Source organism: Rutilus rutilus (assembly GCF_951802725.1).
Source record: "Rutilus rutilus genome assembly, chromosome: 16".
Lineage (NCBI taxonomy): Eukaryota > Metazoa > Chordata > Actinopteri > Cypriniformes > Leuciscidae > Rutilus > Rutilus rutilus.
Genome location: NC_140224.1, coordinates 21031788 through 21056740, shown reverse-complemented (window position 1 = coordinate 21056740; position 24953 = coordinate 21031788). Strand labels below are relative to the sequence as shown.

The window sequence follows — 24953 nt, the reverse complement described above, 5'->3', positions numbered from 1 at the left end:
AGAATATCGTTTAGCACAGAAAACAATCATGAATTACTGTAGATGTCCAAGCAGCATTATTGTGTAAATAGTTATCAAAACAATTGAAATAAAGTTTCGTTTCTTTTTCAGATGTGTGTGAAGAGTTTATCATGTTTATTATTATATTATTATTTAGCTGAAAATGAAATATCTTTCCTGTAAAACATTGTTACACTCTCATGCTAAAACTTAAGCTGAGATCTACAACACTTATTAACAACTACTAATGTTAGATATTGCTATAACACTTAAGTATAAATGCTTTTTTTTTATAAATCCAGATATACAGTATTTACATTTTGCAGTGATTTCAATAGAAATCCAGTTCTGTCATCAGGCAGTGTGTTAGTGTCATGCTCAGGGTTGGGGTTACAGGTATGTGCTTAGACTGTCACCGGTGGCCAGGTGGAGATACTCTGGCAGTTCTGTGCACTCCATTTCCGCTTCCACTATGGGCTTCCTGTGACGCGCTGACAGGGTCTTTCTCTTCCACAAGCTGCAGGGCCGCTTCTCCAGGCACGTCTTTATCATTTCAGACAGGTCCTGCTGCAGATTCTGGAAGTTTTCCCTGCCAGGAGAACAGTTCACAATAATTAAATCTTTTTTTTAAAGTACATCACAGACAAGTAATTAATTCCCAGACTAGTTATTAGGAACAGTAAGGATCATAAAATGTGAAACTTACGCTGTTGGAGGCGTTGGCAGATTATAATTTTTCCCTGTAACTCCCGTCAACCAGTATGTTGTCTCTTTTCCTTTACCCTGTAGTGTATATGAAGATCAGTGCTGTCATTGTAACTAAAGATATTACAAATCATTTTCATTCAGTGAAATAAAAAATATAAATATTAGATGAAAAATCTTAAATTAAAATAAAGTCTAATTCAAAATACTAATAAATGCTATAATGGTATATATACACTCACCTAAAGGATTATTAGGAACACCATACTAATACTGTGTTTGACCCCCTTTCGCCTTCAGAACTGCCTTAATTCTACGTGGCATTGATTCAAAAAGGTGCTGAAAGCATTCTTTAGAAATGTTGGCCCATATTGATAGGATAGCATCTTGCAGTTGATGGAGATTTGTGGGATGCACATCCAGGGCACGAAGCTCCCGTTCCACCACATCCCAAAGATACTCTATTGGGTTGAGATCTGGTGACTGTGGGGGCCATTTTAGTACAGTGAACTCATTGTCATGTTCAAGAAACCAATTTGAAATGATTCGAGCTTTGTGATATGGTGCATTATCCTGCTGGAAGTAGCCATCAGATGATGGATACATGGTGGTCATAAAGGGATGGATATGGTCAGAAACAATGCTCAGGTAGGCCGTGGCATTTAAACGATGCCCAATTGGCACTAAGGGGCCTAAAGTGTGCCAAGAAAACATCCCCCACACCATTACACCACAACCACCAGCCTGCACAGTGGTAACAAGGCATGATGGATCCATGTTCTCATTCTGTTTACGCCAAATTCTGACTCTACCATCTGAATGTCTCAACAGAAATCGAGACTCATCAGACCAGGCAACATTTTTCCAGTCTTCAACTGTCCAATTTTGGTGAGCTCGTGCAAATTGTAGCCTCTTTTTCCTATTTGTAGTGGAGATGAGTGGTACCCGGTGGGGTCTTCTGCTGTTGTAGCCCATCCGCCTCAAGGTTGTGCGTGTTGTGGCTTCACAAATGCTTTGCTGCATACCTCGGTTGTAACGAGTGGTTATTTCAGTCAAAGTTGCTCTTCTATCAGCTTGAATCAGTCGGCCCATTCTTCTCTGACCTCTAGCATCAACAAGGCATTTTCGCCCACAGGACTGCCGCATACTGGATGTTTTTCCCTTTTCACACCATTCTTTGTAAACCCTAGAAATGGTTGTGCATGAAAATCCCAGTAACTGAGCAGATTGTGAAATACTCAGACCGGCCCGTATGGCACCAACAACCATGCCACGCTCAAAATTGCCTAAATCACCTTTCTTTCCCATTCTGACATTCAGTTTGGAGTTCAGGAGATTGTCTTGACCAGGACCACACCCCTAAATGCATTGAAGCAACTGCCATGTGATTGGTTGATTAGATAATTGCATTAATGAGAAATTGAACAGGTGTTCCTAATAATCCTTTAGGTGAGTGTATAATAGAAAAATAACACTGATGAGGACAATTATCAAAAGAATGTTAGTGAAATCACTACCTTTAAGTAAGTTTCTCCTCTCTTTTCATACTCAAACTTGCAGTCTGTGCGCTGGAGAATGTTGATGGTCGACTGACTCACATGGATTCGTAGCGCTGGGGTGAGGAGATGAATATAGAATAAAATATAGATTAACCAGTTGGATAACTCACAATGCTTTAGTTGGGGAAATCTAGTGAACTGATTTACAGTACCGTTCAAAATTTTGGTAAAAAATGTATCACGTTTTTAAAAGAAGTCTCTTATGCTCGCCGAGGCTGCATTTATTTGACTGAAAGTACAGTAAAAAGAGTAATATTGTGAAATTTTCCTTTGTTATTCCTTTGATGGCAAAGCTGAATTTTCAGCAGCCAGTTCAGTGTCACATGTTTCTTCAGAAATCACTCTAATAGGCTGATTTGGTGCTCAAGAAACATTTCTTATTTTTATCAATGTTGAACGGTAGTGTAGGTTTTGAAAGGCAGCACTACTCACGTAGACCTGTGGACTCCATACGAGATGCCGTGTTCACAGTGTCTCCAAACAGGCAGTATCTGGGCATCTTAATTCCCACTACACCAGCAGCACAGGGCCCTGTGCACATGCAACATAAAGAAAATGTGTATATTTTTGTATTGTTTAAAATATTTTACCTAAGGTCTAGTTATTTTTTCCACCAAAAAAACAATTAATTAGTCTTTTTTTTTTTTTTTCAATCATTTTCCACCCTTTCTCTGACCCTTGCATTTCTCAAGTTCACACTTCGGCACAGATCGAGTAAAAGAAAATGCGAGGAGAGGGCTCAGAAATCTGTATTTTGGCCCAAACCCCAAGTAATCCCCCCGTATCCCTGGTTGTGATAGGAAACGAATAGGGGGAGGCTGTAGACCTGGAGCCGGTAGATATACGCCCCAAGCTGTTTTACGCCCCTGTTGTTCCTTATGCGTCCTGTAGGGGGAGGCTGTACAGCGACACGAATTGAGGTAGCCTACGTTAAATAATCTGCTAAAATGATTGTTGTTTAGCAATGATGCAACATTTATTATTTATAAACGATTATCTAGATAGAGCAAGGTAGGTACTAGTATCAATTCATTTCTATATATCAATGGATGGGTGGGTCTATAATTTATTTCGATAGACAAAAAGTTCTTGACGGTCAGGTTGATGTTCTGTCTGGCTCAAACTTAGCTAACCACGTGTAGCTCTAGCTGCCCCTAGTCTTCTCTACTCACTTTAAAAATTAATTTTCTTTTTAATTTTCTTTTGTTGCCTGTCTTTAGCTTGCGTGAGATGGCCTCTTCTGGTAAGACTCTGTTTACTCCTTGCATTAAAACATACTCCACATGGTTTCTGGGGCAACATTACAGTAGATATTGGAAATATGTGAACTTGTTTTTTTTTACAGTCTATGGTGTGAACACACAAAAGACACATTTATAATAGGCATATATGTATATACAGTGGGTACGGAAAGTATTCAGACCCCCTTACATTTTTCACTCTTTGTTATATTGCAGCCATTTGCTAAAATCATTTAAGTTCATTTGTTTTCCTCATTATTGTACACACAGCACCCCATATTGACAGAAAAACACAGAATTGTTGACATTTTTGCACATTTATTAAAAAAGAAAAACTGAAATATCACATGGTCCTAAGTATTCAACAAGAAAGATGCAACAAGTTTTTCACACCTGGATTTGGGTATCCTCTGCCATTCCTCCTTGCAGATCCTCTCCAGTTCTGTCAGGTTGGATGGTAAACGTTGGTGGACAGCCATTTTCAGGTCTCTCCAGAGATGCTCAATTGGGTTTAAGTCAGGGCTCTGGCTGGGCCATTCAAGAACAGTCATGGAGTTGTTGTGAAGCTGTGTGCTTAGGGTCATTGTCTTGTTGGAAGGTGAACCTTCGGCCCAGTCTGAGGTCCAGAGCACTCTGGAGAAGGTTTTTGTCCAGGATATCCCTGTACTTGGCCGCATTCATCTTTCCCTCGATTGCAACCAGTCGTCCTGTCCCTGCAGCTGAAAAACACCCCCACAGCATGATGCTGCCACCACCATGCTTCACTGTTGAGACTGTATTGGACAGGTGATGAGCAGTGCCTGGTTTTCTCCACACATACCGCTTAGAATTAAGGCCAAAAAGTTCTATCTTGGTCTCATCAGACCAGAGAATCTTATTTATTACCATCTTGGAGTCCTTCAGGTGTGCTTTCATGTGTCTTGCACTGAGGAGAGGCTTCCGTCGGGCCACTGTGCCATAAAGCCCCGACTGGTGGATGGCTGCAGTGATGGTTGACTTACTACAACTTTCTCCCATCTCCCAACTGCATCTCTGGAGCTCAGCCACAGTGATCTTTGGGTTCTTCTTTACCTCTCTCACCAAGGCTCTTCTCCCCCGATAGCTCAGTTTGGCCGGACGGCCAGCTCTAGGAAGGGTTCTGGTCGTCCCAAACGTCTTCCATTTAAGGATTATGGAGGCCACTGTGCTCTTAGGAACCTTAAGTGCAGCAGAATTGTTTTTGTAACCTTGGCCAGATCTGTGCCTTGCCACAATTCTGTCTCTGAGCTCTTCAGGCAGTTCCTTTGACCACATGATTCTCATTTGCTCTGACATGCACTGTGAGCTGTAAGGTCTTATATAGACAGGTGTGTGGCTTTCCTAATCAAGTCCAATCAGTATAATCAAACACAGCTGGACTCAAATGAAGGTGTAGAACCATCTCAAGGATGATCAGAAGAAATGGACAGCACCTGAGTTAAATATATGAGTGTCACAGCAAAGGGTCTGAATACTTAGGACCATGTGATATTTCAGTTTTTCTTTTTTAATAAATGTGCAAAAATGTCAACAATTCTGTGTTTTTCTGTCAATATGGGGTGCTGTGTGTACAATAATGAGGAAAAAAAATTAACTTAAATGATTTTAGCAAATGGCTGCAATATAACAAAGAGTGAAAAATGTAAGGGGGTCTGAATACTTTCCGTACCCACTGTATGTATGTAAAGCTCTCTCTCTAAGTAAAAAGTTGAACTGCACTCTCACTCAAATATTTTGATTATTTCCAACGTCACACATGATAAAACCCACATTAAAAACTTTTTCCATATGGTTTGAATGTAGATTCTGGTTTGAGTTGTTTCTTATAAATGAGATGATCTAATTATCTAATTTATATCTTAATATATATATATATATATATATATATATATATATATATATATATATATATATAATTTTTTTTTTTTTTTTTTTTTTTTTTAAATAGCTTACTGATCTGGACTAAAATCTAGGCTATGTGTGCACTTAATGTGGGTTTTATCATACCCTGTCTTTACCAAGTTCTCTTTAACTTGCATCTCATAAAGGTGTGTGTTTGCTTTAGCTACTTAAGGAAATGAAAATCTCTCTCTCTCTAAGCTTGTATAAACTATAAACACCCATCTCTTTTTAACTGCATTCTAAACCAATAGCTTGTCTAGTAAATAAACTACTTACAGAGACATACATGGACATGTTTTTAATGTCATTTTCAATTTTCTCTGCACAGTCCATCATCAGTGGCCAAAAGAAATCAAAATAGCTTGACACTTTTTCCAAAAGTGTTCCACCAACAAGTGCCTGTGCCGTTGTACTTTGAAGATCAGGACCAAATTGATGCAATCCACACTCACCTGACATCAATTCTGGGCAGCACACCCACACACACACACCCACAGTGACAAGATCAAATTCACCATCAATGTCCTTTTTCATTTTTACATTTTTTTTGTGAACAACAATATTGTCTCTTTCTTCTAAATGGCCCTTGGAATTTTAGAAAAGCGATAAATTGTGTTTGTCTTCATAAAATGCTATGTAGGACACTGTTTTGTATCTGTATGACGACCAATAGTGAATAGTACAGCAGATATTTCATCGAGGATCCATATGATTACAGGGCACTGTATGTCTAATGGGCTGAATATGGTTAATATCTAAATGTAACTTTATATAAATTCACCACAACATATTTCACTCTGTCTCCTGTATATAAAAACCTACGGTGAATATAACTATTCTACAGTAGGTCATTTATCATTACTTGTCATCTGATCCAACTATGTGTATTATTCTTTTTTTAATTCACTAAAACAAATAGTCTTCTATAGGCTGAGTGAAGAGAGTGAAGCCCAACTGAATATCTACAGATCTTTTTAATCCGTAGTGCAGATCTACACTGTAACGTTTATATTTAAATGAACAAAAACCACAAAATTGGTCAAAGTCTGTGGATGGGACGGTTATTAATGTGTAAGTTTCGAGCATTGATTTAGTGGTGTTATTTCGCAGTATATCCCCCTACTGGACACATCAGGAACAACAGGGGCGTAAAACTGTCTGGGCCGTATATCTCCTCTCGTGCTGATTGGATAGATCATTTGAATGTGTTCCTCCCGAACATTGATAATAAAACATAATTTTTCCAGATATTACCTTTCATGCAGTGTGTTAGATCGCCGTTTGTGAACGTTAAAGGTCTGCGAAGTTTCAAAGTTCAAAATACATGATAAATGGAATTATTGTCTGCCAAAAGATAGAACCGAATCTGAACGGCCTGAAACAACTCAGCAAATCCAGTCTTACTTCGTGCACAAACCCACTTTGCATGCACTTCCAAATGATGAGTACTCGGGTTCAATTGACACCATCATTACTGTTCTTATCACTGTGTATACTAGTGCTGAGGAAGCCTCAGAGCTGAAATTCAGATATGGTAATGGGTATTTCATTTCCAACACACGCTGTAAGCGGTAAACCAATCACAACAGACTGGGCCATCTGACCAATCAGAGCAGAGTAGGCTCGCGGAAAAGAGAGCCTACTCTGAGGTTTAGAGAGACCGATTCCTTTATCGAACCATTTAAAACTCTGTAAGAAAATGTAAGTGTTTTACATAGAAAGTAGACAGTATATGAAAATGTATTAGCGTATGCTGTGTGGTTGATGTCCAGTGTTGCTAGCTGAGCAGAAATACATAATCGTGTTTGGCTTGGTCCCCTCAAAGTTGCGTTGGATTTTCTCCTTAGCGTAAACGTTAAGTGGCCCATCTATCACTGTTTTCATTTTCGTAGAGTTAGTCTCTGGAGTAAAATAAGCTATAATCTGTGCGTTTACACAGCATTTTTTTTTAAATGGCAGGTGCTGGTGTTTCGCGTGCGTTCGGTCAATCAGCGAACACTAACGTCACTGGTAGTTCCTGTAGTGCTGGTTTAGACCCTACTCTGAAGTAGGAGCTAAATTAGTTCATCCAAAAGGAGTTCCTAGAGCTAAAATCGTTCCTAGTTCCTGCGGTGCGAACACGCCAACATTCTGATACATCCGCCAATAGTTCTAGGAACTATAAAAAGGTTCCTCCGGTGCGAAAGCCCCTATTAAGAAATGCCATCTGCAATACTTGAAAACTTTAATCTAACAGTTTATAAGGCCGCACTGTTGAGCAGAGTACAATGAATGACTGGCCGTTACCTGAATGCACACCAATGCGAATCCACACAGGTATCCCAGAGAGATGGCGCAACTGGAATGTGCCCATGAAGGCCAAGATGTCCAGTGCCATGAAGCAGATATCCATTGCATGCCTGTTCCCATTGCGTCGAGGAAGACCAGACACCACCATGTATGCATCACCAATCGTCTCTACCTGAAATAGACACACAGACACATCGCCTTGAATTACTGAGGCATTGTAAAAGCCTTCTCTTATAATGGGTACTATAGTGAATTGAAATACCTTATAGACATCGTGATTGTCAAGGATGCTGTCGAAGTTTTTGTAGATGTCATTGAGCATGTCCACCACCTCCATAGGTGTGCTGAAGTGGCACAGTGTGGTGAATCCCACAATGTCACTGAAGTAGATGGTGACTTCGTCAAAGAGCTCAGGCTCCACTTTTCCTGTTTCCTTCAGAGAGCGCACAACTGGTCTGCAAAAAAAGAAAAAAGAGACAAGGGTTAATAATTTAATTACTTGGCAGTAATGATATAAATAGTACAATTTTGTCTAAACAAAAAGAAGATGCGAAAAACAAAACGAAACAAATCTAGTTTTTAAATGCTAGAAATGCATTTAGGCATCATAAAATCATAATGTACAGTATAAAAATGGATATTTATTTGAGATTTGCTAAGCTACATTTAATAGTGTTATTAAATTACTTGTGTTTTAAAATCAGTATGAAAAAGAAGTTGCAATAGTCTTTTCTTCCCTATTGTGATGTATATCCAAGTGAAAAAAAGAAGAAAATAAATGTATAGGAATTGACTGGATCACTATGGTTTACTATTGCTGTCATCTAATGTGAGTAAAAGTAAACGTCATCAGAGAAGAGAACAGAAGAGAAGAGAAGAGAGAATTGTCAATTTTGATTTCATGGTGACTTTAAAGATTAACATTAATTGAGCATTAAATGACAGCAAGGATCATCTAAATGTAAAAATAGGGAAAATGATCATGTCTTCAATTTAATATTTACTAATACTGGCCAATAATCAATGTGCATATCTAATAATGATCACAAGAAGATTCTGCGGTGTTCTTCTGTTTGTTGTGTTCAGACCCAGGCAGAAGCATGAAGTTTAGGCAGTCCGCTCTGTCTCTCTCAGCCTTGTACAGCTCTGTGCGTTCCTCAACCAGCCGCTCCAGGTTACGGGAATACATCTGCAGCCGGCGGATCAGATTCTCCATGTAGCTCTCATGTTCCTGGTTGTCCAGACTAATCATAACCAAATCAGAAAATCATGTATTAGAGAGATTTCAATCATGACTCCTTTCATTTAGATTTTCAGATGGTCATCATGCCTGCTAATGATCTGATTTGATTTGTATTTCTTTCTTTTTTAACTACCAAGTCATCTAAGATTTCTCAATGTTGAACAAAAGCATTTAAAAGTGACCTGACAATCTTCCATAGAGTGATTTCTATCTTTTTGAAGTCTGGTCTTCTGTCTGGGTCCTCGTCCCAACAATTTCTGATCAGCATGCACACCTGGAGAAACCGATTACTGGGTAAAGAGCCTTACTTTTTATATAAAAATTATACACTTGCCAAAACTTTGGAAACAACTATTTTTTATATTTTTTAAAGAACTCTCTTATGCTCAACATGGTTGCATTTATTTAATCAATAATACAGTAAAACAAATTAAGAATTAAAATAACTGTTTTCTATTTGAATATACAATTTATTCCTGTGATGGCCAAGCTGAATTTCCAAAAGTGGTACTTTTTTTCAGGATTCTCTGATGAATAGAGTTCAATGAACAGAATTTATTTGCATGTATTACATTTATACATGCATTTATTAATTAGAAATCTTTTTTAACATTGTAAATGTCTTCACTGTCACTTCTTATCAATTTAATGCATCCTTGATTAATAAAAACTTTTATATACTTTTAATAAACAACTTTTTAAAAACTGTTTTCAACATTGTTAATAATAATAATAATAAATGTTTCTTAAGCACCAAATCAGCATATTAGAATGATTTCTGAAGGATCTTGTGACACTGTAGACTGGAGTTAATTCAGCTTTGCATCACAGAAATTGATTACATTTTAAATTGTAATAATATTTCACAATATTACTGTTTTTACTGTATTTTTGATTAAATTAATGCAGCCTCGGTGAACATAGGAGACTTCTTTCAAAAACATATATATTTTGTAATGTTTTCAAACTTTTGACAAGTTCTGTAGTTTTAGTGAAGTATAACATGTCACACGACAGAACATGAAACCTTTCCAAAAGTATTTCATGTCAATTACCTATATGTTTAGGCTTCTTTGCAGAACTGTTTGGCTGCTATTAGTACAAATAACAATTTGTGTATGAGTCAAACAAATGCATACATACCTCTTGTTCTCTTTCACTGGTGTTCTCAAAGTTTAGATCCGGTCTGAAGAAAGAGTTCGTACTAGGGTATTGCACTCTGGCTAGCTTCTCTGGTAAAGGAAAGTGGGTTAGTTAAAGAATTAATTCACCTAAAAATTCAAACAATTCCAAATCTGTCTGAATTTCTTCTGTGGAACACAAAACGTGAATTTTTCACGAAAATCCTGGTTGCTCGTTCCAATAGCTATAAGTGAATGAGGACTGGGCCTGTCAAGCTCCAAAATGACAAAACAAGCACCATAAAATATCATAAAAGCATTTCTCGTGCACCATATTCCAAGCCTTTTGAAGCCTGTCATTGATATTTAAGTAATTTTTCTTTTTTCTTCCCATATTGGAATGATCATGAATGAATGAATTCAGTACAAGTGCAAATGAAGCATTACAAAATAGTTCTGAATGACAAATCGGACTAATTCTTGAATTCAATGAGAGTCAATGACCACAGCCCACTGGAGGGGAAGATTATTAGTGAATAACAATTAAAATGGCTATTGTAACTGTCATTGGAGTCACTTTGTCAGTTCCCTTTTGAAGTGGAACAACACTGCATTTTGGACCGACGGGGAATGCCATCAGCGTAACACACTCCAATTTCATTGGCTGGCGACAGTCCTTGACGTCATTAGCGGAGCGTCTGGAAGTATAAGTGATACGCATCATCAGCTTTTTTGTCTTCAGGAGCCATTTGTTTAGCTAGCACGAAGTGAAGGCGAATCTATAATGGAGAATTCGAGCAAGCATTTCAGGAAGTGTGTGCCTCCGTGTCCCAGGTTTCTGACACCTGAGGATACACACAACCTGTGCGTTCAATGCTTGGGTGAGGAGCACGTGTGTTCAGTGCTTGAGGTCTCTGGATGTGCCCATTGTGAGAAGTTTACATAGCTCCGTTTATGCTAGAGGGATGTAGGACAGGCGTCTGCACCTCCTGGCTCAGGCCCCGCTGTTGGCGAAGCACAGAGGAGGCTTAAGTTGTGGGGATGGCAGGTTGAGCTGGCTGAGGAATTCGAGAGAGGTATGGCTCTTTAGCGATCCTCAGTCCTGGGTTCGAGCAGGGCCGGCGCTCCGCACACGCACATCACGCGCTGCGCGTAGGGCACCAAGTGCTTGGGGGGGCACCAAAAAATCTGGGTCGTGAAAAAAAAGAAGCGTTTTTTTTTTTTTTTTTTTTTTTTTTGGGTGATTTTCGTTTTTTTGCAGAATCTGTTAGTTGAGATCACGAAGAAGCCTCTGCATGTTTGAGATAGCAGTATTGGTATATAAAAGCGTACATTTTGATTTTGAAATCGGCTTGTTTTTCGGAGATTCTAGCACGCAGTAGGGGCGTGTCATTGTCGGTGTGCACCAAGCATTTGTGCCTAGGGCACCCAAATGGCTAGCACCGGCCCTGGGTTCGAGCGATCTGCTCGATCATGATGCGGCCCCCCATACTGTTGGACATCATGACACACACCACAACCAGATTGGATCTGGCTTGTGGGCGTGAGAAACAGGAAGTCCCTTGTGGCAGGCTGGACGAGCGCTTCCTGTCAGGCCATAATTGCCCTTCACCCATTAGCCTTCCCGAACTCCACAAAGAACAAGTTCCCGACTGGAGTGGGTGTTATTAGAGAAGAGGGGCAGAAGGGGAACGGAGTCATCAGATACCTGTTTAACTATTAAGTGGGTTGACAATGCACGAGTCGAGGAAGTTCTCCTAGTCTCTCCTTGATATCTGTCACTTACTACGGCAAGCGAAAAAAAAAAAACACCTAAACACCGCCTATAGCAGAATGCAAGCAGGGTGTGAGCACTACCCCTTTGTTGATATCCACATTATTCCTACGCCCCATGACGCTTTGCACGAATTATGGGTCTAACTTCCGTTAAGGCTAGCTCTATGGACGCAATAATATATATTTTTTAAACTGTGTACAATGACATTACATTATTCTACTCACCCTTCAACCATTGAACAATATAAGGACATTTAAAAGTGTAAAAGCATCAACAAGGTACTTTCAACAGACCATGAATAACCCCAAAAGCGTGAATCTTTCCACAGCAAAATCGGATGGTTAAATATCACTGTGGTAATCTGTATTATGTAACATACGTTGCGTCTTAATAAAAAATATATAGCCTATTTACTTCAGCATTGCGTGATACTATTTCAAAGTGATTTCAGTCATTTTGACAGATAATAAATTGCATTTTCCTGTGAAAACAAACCCGGAAAAAGACGTGAGGAGTTGGGGAGAAAAAAAGAGATTCTTCGTGCATTCCAGTGAATTATTAATGGCATATATTGTAAATTACGTGCAGTATATGTTGACCTTTTTCATACTATTACAGCAGAATGCAAAAGGAAAAAAGAAAATAATCATGAGGAAAAGAATGCAGTGACTGATGGCATAGATATTCTTGTTATAACATGTCACGTTAAAATGCCAAGTGTTACGTTATTCTCATGTTATTCTTAAATAAAACAAGAAAGAAAACTGATAGCTCATTGAGTCAAACTGACGGATAAGCTTTATTTGTAGGGCAACCTTATGATTTGAAATGATTCGTTTCAGTCTTTTTGAATGGAAGTTCCCCAAACTGGAAGTGCCACCCATAATTCAAAACGCAGTAAGCTCGTCAGGAATAAGGTGGATAGGATAATTAAGCAGAGCTGCAGCACCCCTGTGGTTTCCCAGTGATAGTGGTAATGGCCAAGTTCGACAGTGACATATTTCTCCCTGTGGCAATTATTCCCTAAGAGCTGTTTTAAGCCTAAGAGGCTGTCACAGCTGAGCCATTTTTTATTCCTTAGAGTTCTGCTTTTAGAGCTAGAATAACCCACAGGGGAGGGAGGAAGGTTGTATAGGCCAGGTTTTCCCTTGCTATAAAGGCATAGAACCTGGAATATCTTATACATCAGACGGTCCAAGTACATCTTTTTATGGACGCACCCTGGATTGGCGCTCTGACTCCAGCTAAAGTGATCTGTTGAGTCAATGTATGCTATGCCCTCTGTGATTGTAGATATTCTCACCCCGTGAGACAGGCATCCCAGTGGCATGGCGGAGTGGGTATTTGTTCCCCAGTGCATCCAAGACGCAGTGTTGAGTTCCACTTCGAAAGGGAACACTGTAACCCTGGTTCCTTGGCGTAATGGCTGCTATTATTTGGAATTCCGTTACAAAACACTGTGTCAGTAATAGACTATTATATCGTAGTATTCGGCCCACGCTAAATTGGAATGATGAGCATCAGTCTGGTGCAGTTGAGTTCAGGAGGAAAACACTGATGCGAAAAAGAGTTGATAAAAAGGGAAAGCCTGAAAGACAACCAAACAAGATGAAGATACAAAGATAGAGCAGACAGCAAATGTTACTCCACCACCAACAATAGGGAAAAATATGCACATACAGGAGCCTGAATGCAGCAGCAAAATCAATGTTACTAGGTCCCCATCCCGGGATCGATGCCGGACTCAATCCCGGGACGTGTTTGCGTTCACACAGAAGGCACTCTGGCATTTTTATAGCAATTTTCTGGGATCAACGCGTTGTGTGAAAGGGGCTTGAGTCTTAAAGAACCTAGAGGATGGTCTCCCTCTCAATGTTTGAGCATCAAGAAAATATACAGGTGGTGGAAGAAAGAGACTAAAAGACAAGAAAAGAACAAGACTGAGCTTCAAGAAAATACAAAGGTGGTGAGAGGAAACCAATATCAAATAAAGATCAATTGTTCATGTCAAGATCAAATGTCCTGCTGTTGTCTTACAGTGAAAAACAACGACAACATTAAAACAAATGAAAACCTTTTCAGAAATATGCCTGATCTAAAAAACAAAAACACAATCTAATCTCTATAAAATGAATTGCTAAAAGCAGTAATCATAAACAACTGAAAATTGGTCTGTGCAGCATGGGTCACTGCACATGATGAAAGCATGTACATTTATTTCATAATAATTTTTTTTGAATTTGCACCATGTTTTTGTAAACAACAGGTAAATCAACATATTTTGAAGCTCATATTTTGTGGTAAAATGTTTGTCAAAAAAAGCTATTAAATGGCTTCAGTAGACTTTGTATACAGCCCACATATTACAGTCCTAATTTATTGTAAAAAAGATAAATTAGGAAAAAAGCTACCAGCACTTCAGTCCAAAAATTCACTTTTGAGTGAGTAAATGAATGAGGAGAATTAAAATATTTGGCTAAATTATCCTTTTAAAGTGTGGACATGGGTGAAGGATAAATCACCAGTAGTAGTGTATTTTTTTGTGCAGCTGTCTATAACTCTTGTCTCACCAGCACGATTAGAGCAGGCGCGCGAGTAGAATGTGCACTTCCTCATCATGATCTCCTGGGAAACGATGGCGAAACTGTACACATCTCCTTTCTGGGAGATCCCCTGCTTCCTCAGGTGTTCAGGAGCCGTCCACAGATCTGAGAGAAGTGGAAACACAAAATAGGTAAACATTAACGTAAGTAAATGGTTAACCAAAATAAGCGTAGAAATAACTGAACTTTTTTGTCAAGATAATAATAATAATATACCACCCTTTCACCTTTACTGGGACTGAGAATTGTATTGAAGCCAAAGTCTGCAATCTTCACAACCATACGGTTGTCAACCACACAGTTAGTGGATTTAAGACGTCCATGGACTGCCATGTTGCTTGTGTGGAGATAAGACATGCCCTAAAGGAGGTCAAAAAGTTCATACGAGAATCTGTGTTAGAACAGGACATTTACATAACTATTAATGACGTCTAGCAGGAATAGATGTTAAACGATCCATTCAGACACCGCTATATGCAAAGAATTGAATAATAATTTAGAATTTAAGAAAATACTCTAAATGTAGGTAATCATTACCTTTGCAATGTCATACATGACAGAGATCTTAAACTGCCAGTCCATGAATGTTTCTTCTGGGTATGAAATCTTATCATTAAGCACATGCTAAAAGAATAAAAATCCATATTTTAGTATTCATTTACTATATTAGATTTTTTTTTTTTATTATGTCATAGTACAAGGCTCATTATAATACTCACTTTAAGGGATCCTCTTTCTCCATATTCAAACACGCCAAAATACTCATTGTCAAATTTGACTGTCCCATAGAATTTGGTAAGATTGTAATAATCAATTTTCAAGAGCTGCAAATGAAAGCGACATTATGATATCTATTGTGAACAACATAAAGTTACTCAGGTTTTCTCTTAAAATGATTCAATGTCAGTGTTTTGTTATTCAGTGAAGAGAATGCAATCCTACCGCATTGAGCTCTATCCTCTGTTTTTCAGTGAAGCTTCCATCCGTGAGCCTTAACTCCTTAAGGATAACAACCTATAAAGAAAAAAAAAAAATCTACTAATTAAAAAAAGCTCAGAATAATGGAATCATTTTGGATAAAACTGAGTATTTACTGTACCTTTTTATCATAGCGTGCACGGCGTAGGATGTATCTACTATTTTGTGTAGAGTCTTCCTCAATCTGATCACAACAGACAATGAAATATTCATGCAGTAAAAAGTTGTACACATAAACATTTTAAAAAACATTATTATAAAAAGTGAATTAAAGACTTTGATGGCAATACATTACCTTCAGACTGATCATATTCCACTCATTTAGCTCTAAAGGGGAAATGAGCTCTGAGGAAATGTGAGACCATTTTTTCTGCAAATGACGGTAATGTCTATTTTGCCTTTAAAATATATACAGATTTGTATTTTTATTATTTATTATATTTACAATTGTAAATATCTTGGTACATACAATTTCATACACAATGTGCATATAAGATATGTACTGGTAAAGCCACTAGCATTACAAAGGGACATATAATAATAGTGAAAAAAAATGTATTGCTCTTACCAGTAAAAAATGAAGGCAAGTGTACCCATGACACCCACAACAGCGGTGCACAAAACTATGACAATGATGTCGGTGTTGACATTGCCTATATAAATAAATAAATAAATATTGGTTTCATTTAAATCATAAATAAAATATCATATACTACATAAATAAAATGTATGTATGTATGTCTGTATATAAATACATACATACATACATACATGATACATTTTTACATTATTACACAGTATACAGTAAAATATGCTTGATGCTTTAACTAATAAAAACAAACAGTGAAATTTATGGTTAAAAAAAGCCCAGCAGTTGTTGTTGCCAGAACTTTACCGTTAAAATGGTAGCAATATTTTAGGTTTTACACATTGAACTTAATTTTCCAGTGAAAACCATGTTTCATTAATTTACTAAAATCTGTTTTTTACCTTTATAATATTACTAACAACTAGGGGTGTAACAATATATTGTGTCACAACATATCGCAATACAAAAATGCAACACTGGATAGTGAATATGTATCGTGGATAGTTCACCCAAAAGTTAGAGTTTTAATTGTAGTACTACATTAAACTACTATATATAATGTTAAATATAATGTATAATGTCAAATGTCTTATGTTACCAGTAAAAAGTGGCCAACATTATTTTAAATATATCTGTACAGTGACAGATCATGAATATTTTTATTCTGGTGTCTCCATTGTCCTGTGCATTGGGTTACCAGCACCAAGTCCAAGCCTATTCATTTACACCCACAATGTAATATCACATTTAGAATTTTAATCAACACAACAGTACATTTTTTGTTAACCTTTAATCATATGTCTTGGAGTATCGCGATTCGCAATAATATCGTATCGTGAGTTCAGTATTGTGATATGAGGTTATCGTTACACCCCTACTAACAACCATCTTAAAAACACAGGTGGCAAAGAGACAAGCTGTGGTAAATACTATAGAAAAAACTTTTAAATATTTCATTTTGATGATTAAAGATGAGTTTTAAGGGATAAAATGATTGACTACAGGGGGACTTTAAAAGTAATCACTTACAATAGTGCGTAACACCTTAAATTGTGTTACTTATTTACTTTTAAGGGAAAGCGTTTTGCGTTATTTTTTCTCACCTGGGCTGGGCTTGCTTGTTTGTTTTTTAAAGGGATAGTTCACCCAAAAATGACTCACTCTCATGTTGTTCCAACCCCGTAAGACCTTTGTTCATCTTCGGAACACAAATTAAGATATTTTTGATGAAATCTGAGAGCTGTCTCACTCCTCCATAGACTTCTAAGGGATTGAAACTTGCTGGCCCAGAAAAGTTATTAAAGACATCGTTAATATAGTCCAAGTGACTACAGTGGCTCAATCTTAAGTTTATCAAGCGACGAGAATACTTTTTGACCATTTTGGCATCTTTTTGGCATCACACACGACCAGCGTCGGCCAATAGTGAGCCTATATGTGACGTACAACACAGAAGCGCTGCGCTGTTACACTACATGAACTCACTCGAGGCCCACAGAGAAGGAAATGAATAGTTGAATAAAGTCTTCTTTTTTTTTTCTTTTTTTTTTTCGCACAAAAAGTATTCTCGTCGCTTGATAAACTTAAGATTGAGCCACTGTAGTCACTTGGACTATATTAACGATGTCTTTAATAACTTTTCTGGGCCAGCAAGTTTCAATCCCTTAGAAGTCTATGGAGGACTGGTCCAGCTCTCAGATTTCATCAAAAATATTTTAATTTGTGGTCCGAAGATGAACAAAGGTCTTACGGGGTTGGAACAACATGAGTAATTACTGACAGAATTTTCATTTTTGGGTGAACTATCCCTTTAATAACAAAAAATAAATATTTTTTTGCCATTTGTAAAAGCCCTTTCGTGCCAAAAGTGCAAATGCGAAAAGAAATGCAAATTCACGCCTGTACAGTAGAAAGCCATTCTGGACTACAGAAGAATAGGAAGCAGGTGAAGAAAGTTCAACACTCTTACTTCAGCAACAACACAAATGTGATGTTTATTTTTTAGACATTTTAAGTCATTTTTGCTTATTAGTATGGTTGAATTGGATCATCGAATGTCACCAGCAAAGACATTGGTTAATAATGTGAGATTAAATACATAAAGTATATTTGTGTTATTTAACATATTTAATTATTGCAAATTAATCTGAGTTTTCATTTTACTGTTTTTATGTTTTTATTCAATTTGAGGAATACTGAATTAGTGTATGTGCAAGTAAGATGAGTAAATGCATGCTCACATTTAGTCTAGAACTACAATAACCATCATGTTCACACAGCGCACACAACAGGAGAGCTGTCAGTCAATAAATGGGAAAACAAAGTAACTTGCGTAACTATATTTTGTTGTAAATTTAAAAGTAATCTGATTACGTGACTCGCTTACGTGTAATAAAACAAACACTGACACAAATATGTTATACAAATACAAATGAATTAACAACATAAGTTGAACGTTGAACCCTAATGTAGGCTAACTGATAAGAACAAAAAAAAAGAACAAACAAAGTTATGGTTTTTCACTGTAAAGTATAAGATGACTTTTTTTACTTGCAAAAAGTGTGCATTTAACAGCATTTTACTGTAAAATCACATGAAATGACCCATTCGATCTATTGCAGTTTTCCACCATATAGAGTAAGGGAACTTCTTTTAACCAAATAAGAGGATTTTACCACAACATTTATACAGTTTTTTTTAACATTAAAATTACAATCATTTGATTTTTAAAAGTGATGGAATCCTCATACCTTTTGACTCTATTAATGGATGGTCTTCAGGCAGTCTGTGCTTATGCCAAATGAAGGAAGGCTTTTCGTCTATTAGCTGTGTGTGGTTGGTGGAAGTGTTGAACTCATAAAGAATGTTGTACTAAAGTACAGAAGAGGTAAGTTTTAATGTCCAATAGTGTCCAATAAAAAAAAAATCCATTCTGTAAATAGAATTGATATGTCTGAAATCTGTGGCATACCTCGTTGTCATCGTTAGTGTAGATCAAAGAAAATACCAGATCCCTGTCACCATATTCATCCAGCTGATAATCTCCTGCTATGCCTGTGGTTTGGATTTTACAAATGTTAATTATCTTGTGGATCTACTAAAGCAACTACAACATTATAAGACATGGCTGAAGCTTTTCACCTTTGAAAGACACGTTTCTGAAGTAGTTCATGCTGACAGACTCTATATCCTGAATTTCTGAGAAGGCTGTGTTCCAGATGTTCCTCATCACCTCTCTGAACAGCAGCACCGCATCATGATATGCTGCAATATAATCATTCATCTGCACACAGAACAGTGAGGAGATGAGAGTTAGTACTTCTAGATCGATAAGACTAAGCATGTAAATGTGAACACTGCAATAACACACTACAAAATGACAAAACGAACAGATTTTTGAAGCTTTCTTTTATTTTATAACATTACATAAAATGTGAAATTCAATCATAAAAAAATAGAAATTATTGCATAAGTGCAACTGGCAACCTAAAGAATGAATAAAATGACAATAAACTATTTTAATATTTATTGTGTGAAAATGATCTATATCAGATTTTAAAAAGATATGGTACATTAAGCTACATTCAAATACACTTGGGATTGGTAAGATTTTTTAATCTTTTGAAAGTCTCTTGTATTTCTTATATCAAAAATACAGTAAAAATAGTTAAATATTATTAGGCTACAGTTAAAAAAACTGCTTTCTATTTTAATACATTTTAAAATGTAATTTATTCCTGTGATGCAAAACTGAATTTTCAGCATCATTACTCTAGTCTAATCTTCAGTGTCACATGACCGTTCAGAAATTATTCTAATATGTTGATTTGGTGCTCAAAAAACATTTCTTATTATTATCAACGTTAAAGACAGTTGTGCTGCTTAATATTTTTGTGGAAATCGTGATTCAATTTTCTTTCAGGATTCTTTGATGAATAGAACGCTCAAAAGAACATTTATTTCAAATCGAAATCTTCTGTAATCACTTTTGATTTGTGCATTTTGTCTGAAAGTATTCATTTCTTTTCAAAAAAATCTTGACCCCAAACTTTTGAACCGTAGTGTATATAAAATATATTTCTTGACTGATATTTATAAATGTGTATTTAATATACATAAATGCAAGCTTATGCATTAAATATAGCAAGAAAAATGTAATTTCCAGAATGGTGATTAGAGAGTGCTGGAAATTACAATGGGTTTTGGCCTGTCAGGAGAGAGATCAATAAAAGCACGGTACCTACCGTGTTGTTACCAGAAGTGTCGATGGTGTATTGTCTTGTGTCGGGCATTGTTAACACCAGGACATTCTTCATAACGTCGTTAGATGACTCATTATAATATCTGTCGCTGTGAGAGAAAGTTAGTATTGTTTCTCACTTACAAATCCCAGTCTTTCTAGACTCTTTAAATTAGGCTTTTTGAGATTAGCACAGTTATATATCTCATTTAGCTGGCTATTCATGCACATTAAGTTAACTTAAAATCAATAGATATCATAGAAAACTAGCTTAAAGAAAGCAGGAATTGAAAGTGAATGACTGACTTGTAAAGGTCAATCAGAAGAAAAGCAGTTTGTTCCTCAGACTTCTTAGTGCCGTTCTTCAGATCCATGATGTCATCAGGTGTCCCACAAATAATGAACACTGTGAAATAGAAATAAAGTAACAAAACAAATAAAAACACACTTCAAAGTTTGACTTTCTGAATGTAACAGTGGAACATGTGACACAAATATTAACTTAGAAATGACCATAAGTAAAACATTTACAAACTAATATTCAAATAAAAAAAATAAGTTCTCACGATTGCTCTCCCGGGAAGGGTTGTCCAGAGCAAGACTGAGCTCATCCTCTTTTCGTAGAACCACTATTTTCTTTAACTTGTTTGAAAAGTTGCCTAAAGCCACTTCAAGAGCATTTATATACCTAAGGACAAGACCCAAAAATCAGCAAGCCACAAGGGAATATTCCTATATTCCTTCAAGAAACTCTACTGTTGTAGAATACACTACATACTCACCAGAAACAGTCCTCTGTGTTATTCGGTTTCTTGTATAAATACGCTGTTTCCCATTTAGGCTTGACCTCATCTTCGAATTTCCAAAAGTAAGAGAAGAAGCTGGAGACTTTTCTCGCTGGAGGCAGAAGGCGAGTCAGATCTCTCTTGAAGTCACAAGACAATCCAAAGCTTCCTGCTGATATGATGGGCATGTTGAGGTTCAGACCGATCTCCAAACTACAAAAGTGGTCGAACAAACACATATCAGGTGTTGAGTAAACTCAGTTTTGAATAGCAATGAAATCACCCCAAAAACATCCCTTTCTTAAAGGGGTCATATAATGGTATGCACTTTTACAAGTTGATTGTACTGAAATGTGTGTTGGCAGTGCCTGTACACAACCATCATAAAATGAGAAAAATCCATCTAGTGGGTTTTTTTTAATCTTCTTATATGTTTTCCCCTGTCTCCAATCAAGCCATTCGATTTTGTGACGTCACAAAATCGACGCCCCTCCCACGATTGTTGATTGACAGCAGGGTTTCAACACAGACCCGCCCTCGCTCGTGAGCGAACTGTCAATCATAGTCCGCGCGGACTGGACCGGTCATTGTTGATACGCTGGAGCACTGTCTATGAGCAGAATGGCGTCTAAGCGATTGTGGTGATCTGTTCTTGGGTGTAATAAGGAACACAGCCGTCATTTTGATGTTTCTAAATCCGAACCGCTGAAGACGCAGTGGCTGAGTTTGTTTTCGAAGGGAATATTCCCCACGATCAACAGCAATGCTTTCATTTGCGCGAATCATTTCACCAGACTGCTTTATAAAGGAGGGTCAGTAATGTTATAAAGCTGGTTTTGCTAAGAAGCTGCTCCTGAAAAATGGATCGGTACCAACTATTCGTGTTCCTGCTGCACCTCCAGAATAACTGAAGTGAGTGTAACGTTTTATTAACCTTTATATTAATATTTATATTAATCTTTGCAAATCGCTTGCACGCTTCACGATGAATGCGGCTGTTTACACTCAGGGTACATTATGGCATGTTTTCTATGTAGTGCTACGACGTTCTCAATATAATTCATAATCCCACGTTTATAATGAACAGCGCGTTATGGTTATTGTGTTATTATTACAAATGGTGTACGCACAGAACAGAGGGGCGGGGTGAGCAAAGCTCATTATCATTTAAAGACACATGCACTTAAACGGCGTGCTGAAAACAGAGCTGTTTTTGACCAGGTAAAATGAATGTTTTCTTACAATACTAATGAGAATTTTTTATTAAAGTATATTACAAACTTTTAATTTAGACCCTAAAGAATCATATTAGCTTGTACAAAAATGGCATTATATGACCCCTTTAAATAGGCTGACAGGTCCGTTATCTTTTCAGTGAGGTCTACATGTTGTTCCTGTTGTTGCTATCATATACTACAACTTTGTGTCACTAAATACAATTTGTTTTAGTTTTGTTGGTCAACGGTATCTGCCTGATAAACATAAAAGTACACTATCCAAAAAAGTACTATATTATATTGCAAAATGTATTATAGTTTAAATCTATATAAAATGCAAGTAGTTGAACTTTTTTTGACCCACCTAAAGGGTTAGTCTACTCAAAAAAGAAAATTCTGTCATTAATTACACACCCTCATTCCAAACCCGTAAGACTTTCGTTCATCTTCGGAACAGAAATGAAGATATTTTTGATGAAATCTGAGAGCTTTCTGCCCCTTCATTGACAGTCTAAGCCCCAGAAAGGTAACAAAGACGTCATTAAAGTAATTTATGTGACTCCAGCGGTTTAACCTCAATTTCATGAAGCGACGCGAGGGCTTTTTTTGCGAAAAAAATTATTAACAAACAAAATATTAATCTCCAATACACGTTCATTCAACAACGCCTGCTGTCATGTCAACACAACACGTATGTGTCACATTGATTACTTAAATTATGTCTTTACTACCTTTCTGGGGCTTGAGTTGAAAGTAGTTGCGTAAGCAAACTAGTGAAAGTGTTTTTTGGGTGAAGTGAACTAACCCTTTAAATAGACTTCCAGTACATCAGCTCAATGTGCTGACAAGCATTTATGGTAAACTAAAATATACTTTAATGTCATTTCTATTCTATGTCATGTATTAAAATATTCATTTCAATATATTTGTAACTACACATTTATAATGATGAAGGTCAAATTTAGTACATTTAAAATATATTAACTTCAAATGTAATACTGAATAAAGCACTACATTTAAAATTATAATCAAGTTTTACATGTGCTTTAGAATGTTAATCAACACATTATTTAAAGCATGACATAAAATTACTAAAACTTAATGGCCCAGTTTCACAGACAGGGTTTAGATTAAGCCAGGATTAGGCCTTAGTTCAATTAGGGCATTTAAGAAGCTTTTATAAACGTGTCTTAGAGAAAAAAAACAATACTAATGTGCGTCTTGAGACAAAACAATGGCACTGACATATTTTTAGATAATATCAGTGCAAGTTGCTTTCAGTTAAAACAGCTCAAACATGCATTTTAGTCAAGTAAAACTTTTCATTTGACAAAGTGCACTTTTTAAAAGTGTACTGAAGTGTGTTAATAAGCAGTCATGAAAGTGTACTCCCTTTAAGTACACTTAAGTGAACTTTAATTTGATTCATTCATATTATAGTCCAGTGTTTTAAAGAACACTAAATACACATTCAATACACTTCTTTTTTAACAAAGGGTGAGTACTATAACTGATTTAAAGTTGGTTCCAAAGGAGACAGATAGCATGAACTAAAACAAGAAAGCAAGGAAATGTACAATACAGACAAATAACTGTAAAAGCAAAATCTAACATACTCAACCATTTGGAACGTGGCATAAGTGCAGGTTGGTCCCAGTAGAGCACATCCCTCCTCCCCTGCATACTACGAAAGAAGTAACAATAATCAGTGTGAACTTCATACAGCCTATATTGTAGCTTCTATAAAGTATGTCTGAGGAAATAAAAGACCCAAAACTGACCGCAAGATCATTTAAAATTTCAACTCCCTCGCAGGCGCTACTGGTGCAGCCTTTTGTTAAGAAGTAAGTGGTTTGAAACCCTCTGAACCTCACTGATAAATCCACACCTTGAAAAAGTAGAAAAAGAAACAAATGAATTCCTTAATTATTCAAATACCACTCAAACCATGGCATTGATTGAAATATTAAACAATATTAAGGTGTCACTAAATCTTGTGTTTGGTTTAGTTCAACCTAAAATTTTACCATTTACTCACCCTCAAGTTGCTCTAAACCTGTATGAGTTTCTTTCTTCTGTAGAACACAAAAGAAGATATTTTGAAGAACCCTTATATTAGACCCAGATATTTCTGGTCCCCATTGACTTCCATAGTATTTTTTATTTTTATTTTTATGGAAGTCAATGGGGACCAGCATCTGTTAGGTTTTCCATATTCTTCAAAATATCTTCTTTTGAGCTCAACATAAGGTAGAAATTCATACAGGTTTTGAACAACTTAAGGGTGAGTAAATGACGACAGAATTTGTATTTCTGGGTGAACTACCCCTTTAATTATGGCTTCACAAGACTGCAATTTCTGATGTTGTTGATTAGTTCCTCATATTCTATAAAATGTTGTTAGGATTGTACTTTACCATCTTTTGAGTTGATCGCAGAATCAGATTCAATAGCCCTCATCACCGCAGGCTTCACAAAATTGATACTCCAGGGCGACACGTCGTCATCCAATAAAATAACATTCATCAGAAGAGTGCCATTGAAACAAGACTCTTTCATGAAGTGACTTTGCTTTAGGAATGCCCATGATAGACATGCAAATAACCAGATGTAATAATCCATAGTCAAATGTGAGGAAGAAAGATAAAGCCGCCGCCCAATGTCTAGTCAGAACTGATTTTCATTA

At 36.9% G+C, this 24953-nt stretch overlaps 1 protein-coding gene across 1 annotated transcript; it reads right to left on the bottom strand.

Annotated features, from left to right (window-relative positions):
• Positions 1 to 254: 254 nt before the first annotated feature.
• Positions 255 to 24953, bottom strand: gucy2cb (guanylate cyclase 2Cb). The gene is made up of 27 exons (XM_084434302.1): positions 24685 to 24953; positions 24049 to 24155; positions 23884 to 23951; positions 21048 to 21263; positions 20832 to 20953; positions 20572 to 20671; positions 20270 to 20375; positions 19167 to 19308; positions 18997 to 19079; positions 18776 to 18896; positions 16005 to 16089; positions 15732 to 15834; positions 15558 to 15620; positions 15401 to 15472; positions 15178 to 15282; positions 14996 to 15082; positions 14686 to 14818; positions 14426 to 14563; positions 10101 to 10189; positions 9140 to 9231; positions 8803 to 8958; positions 7977 to 8169; positions 7712 to 7886; positions 2697 to 2795; positions 2223 to 2317; positions 707 to 783; positions 255 to 589 (listed from the first exon to the last, which is right to left on the bottom strand). Exons 1-27 carry the CDS (start codon positions 24887 to 24889, stop codon positions 391 to 393), a joined length of 3231 nt encoding a protein of 1076 aa, XP_084290428.1. The 5' UTR covers positions 24890 to 24953; the 3' UTR covers positions 255 to 390.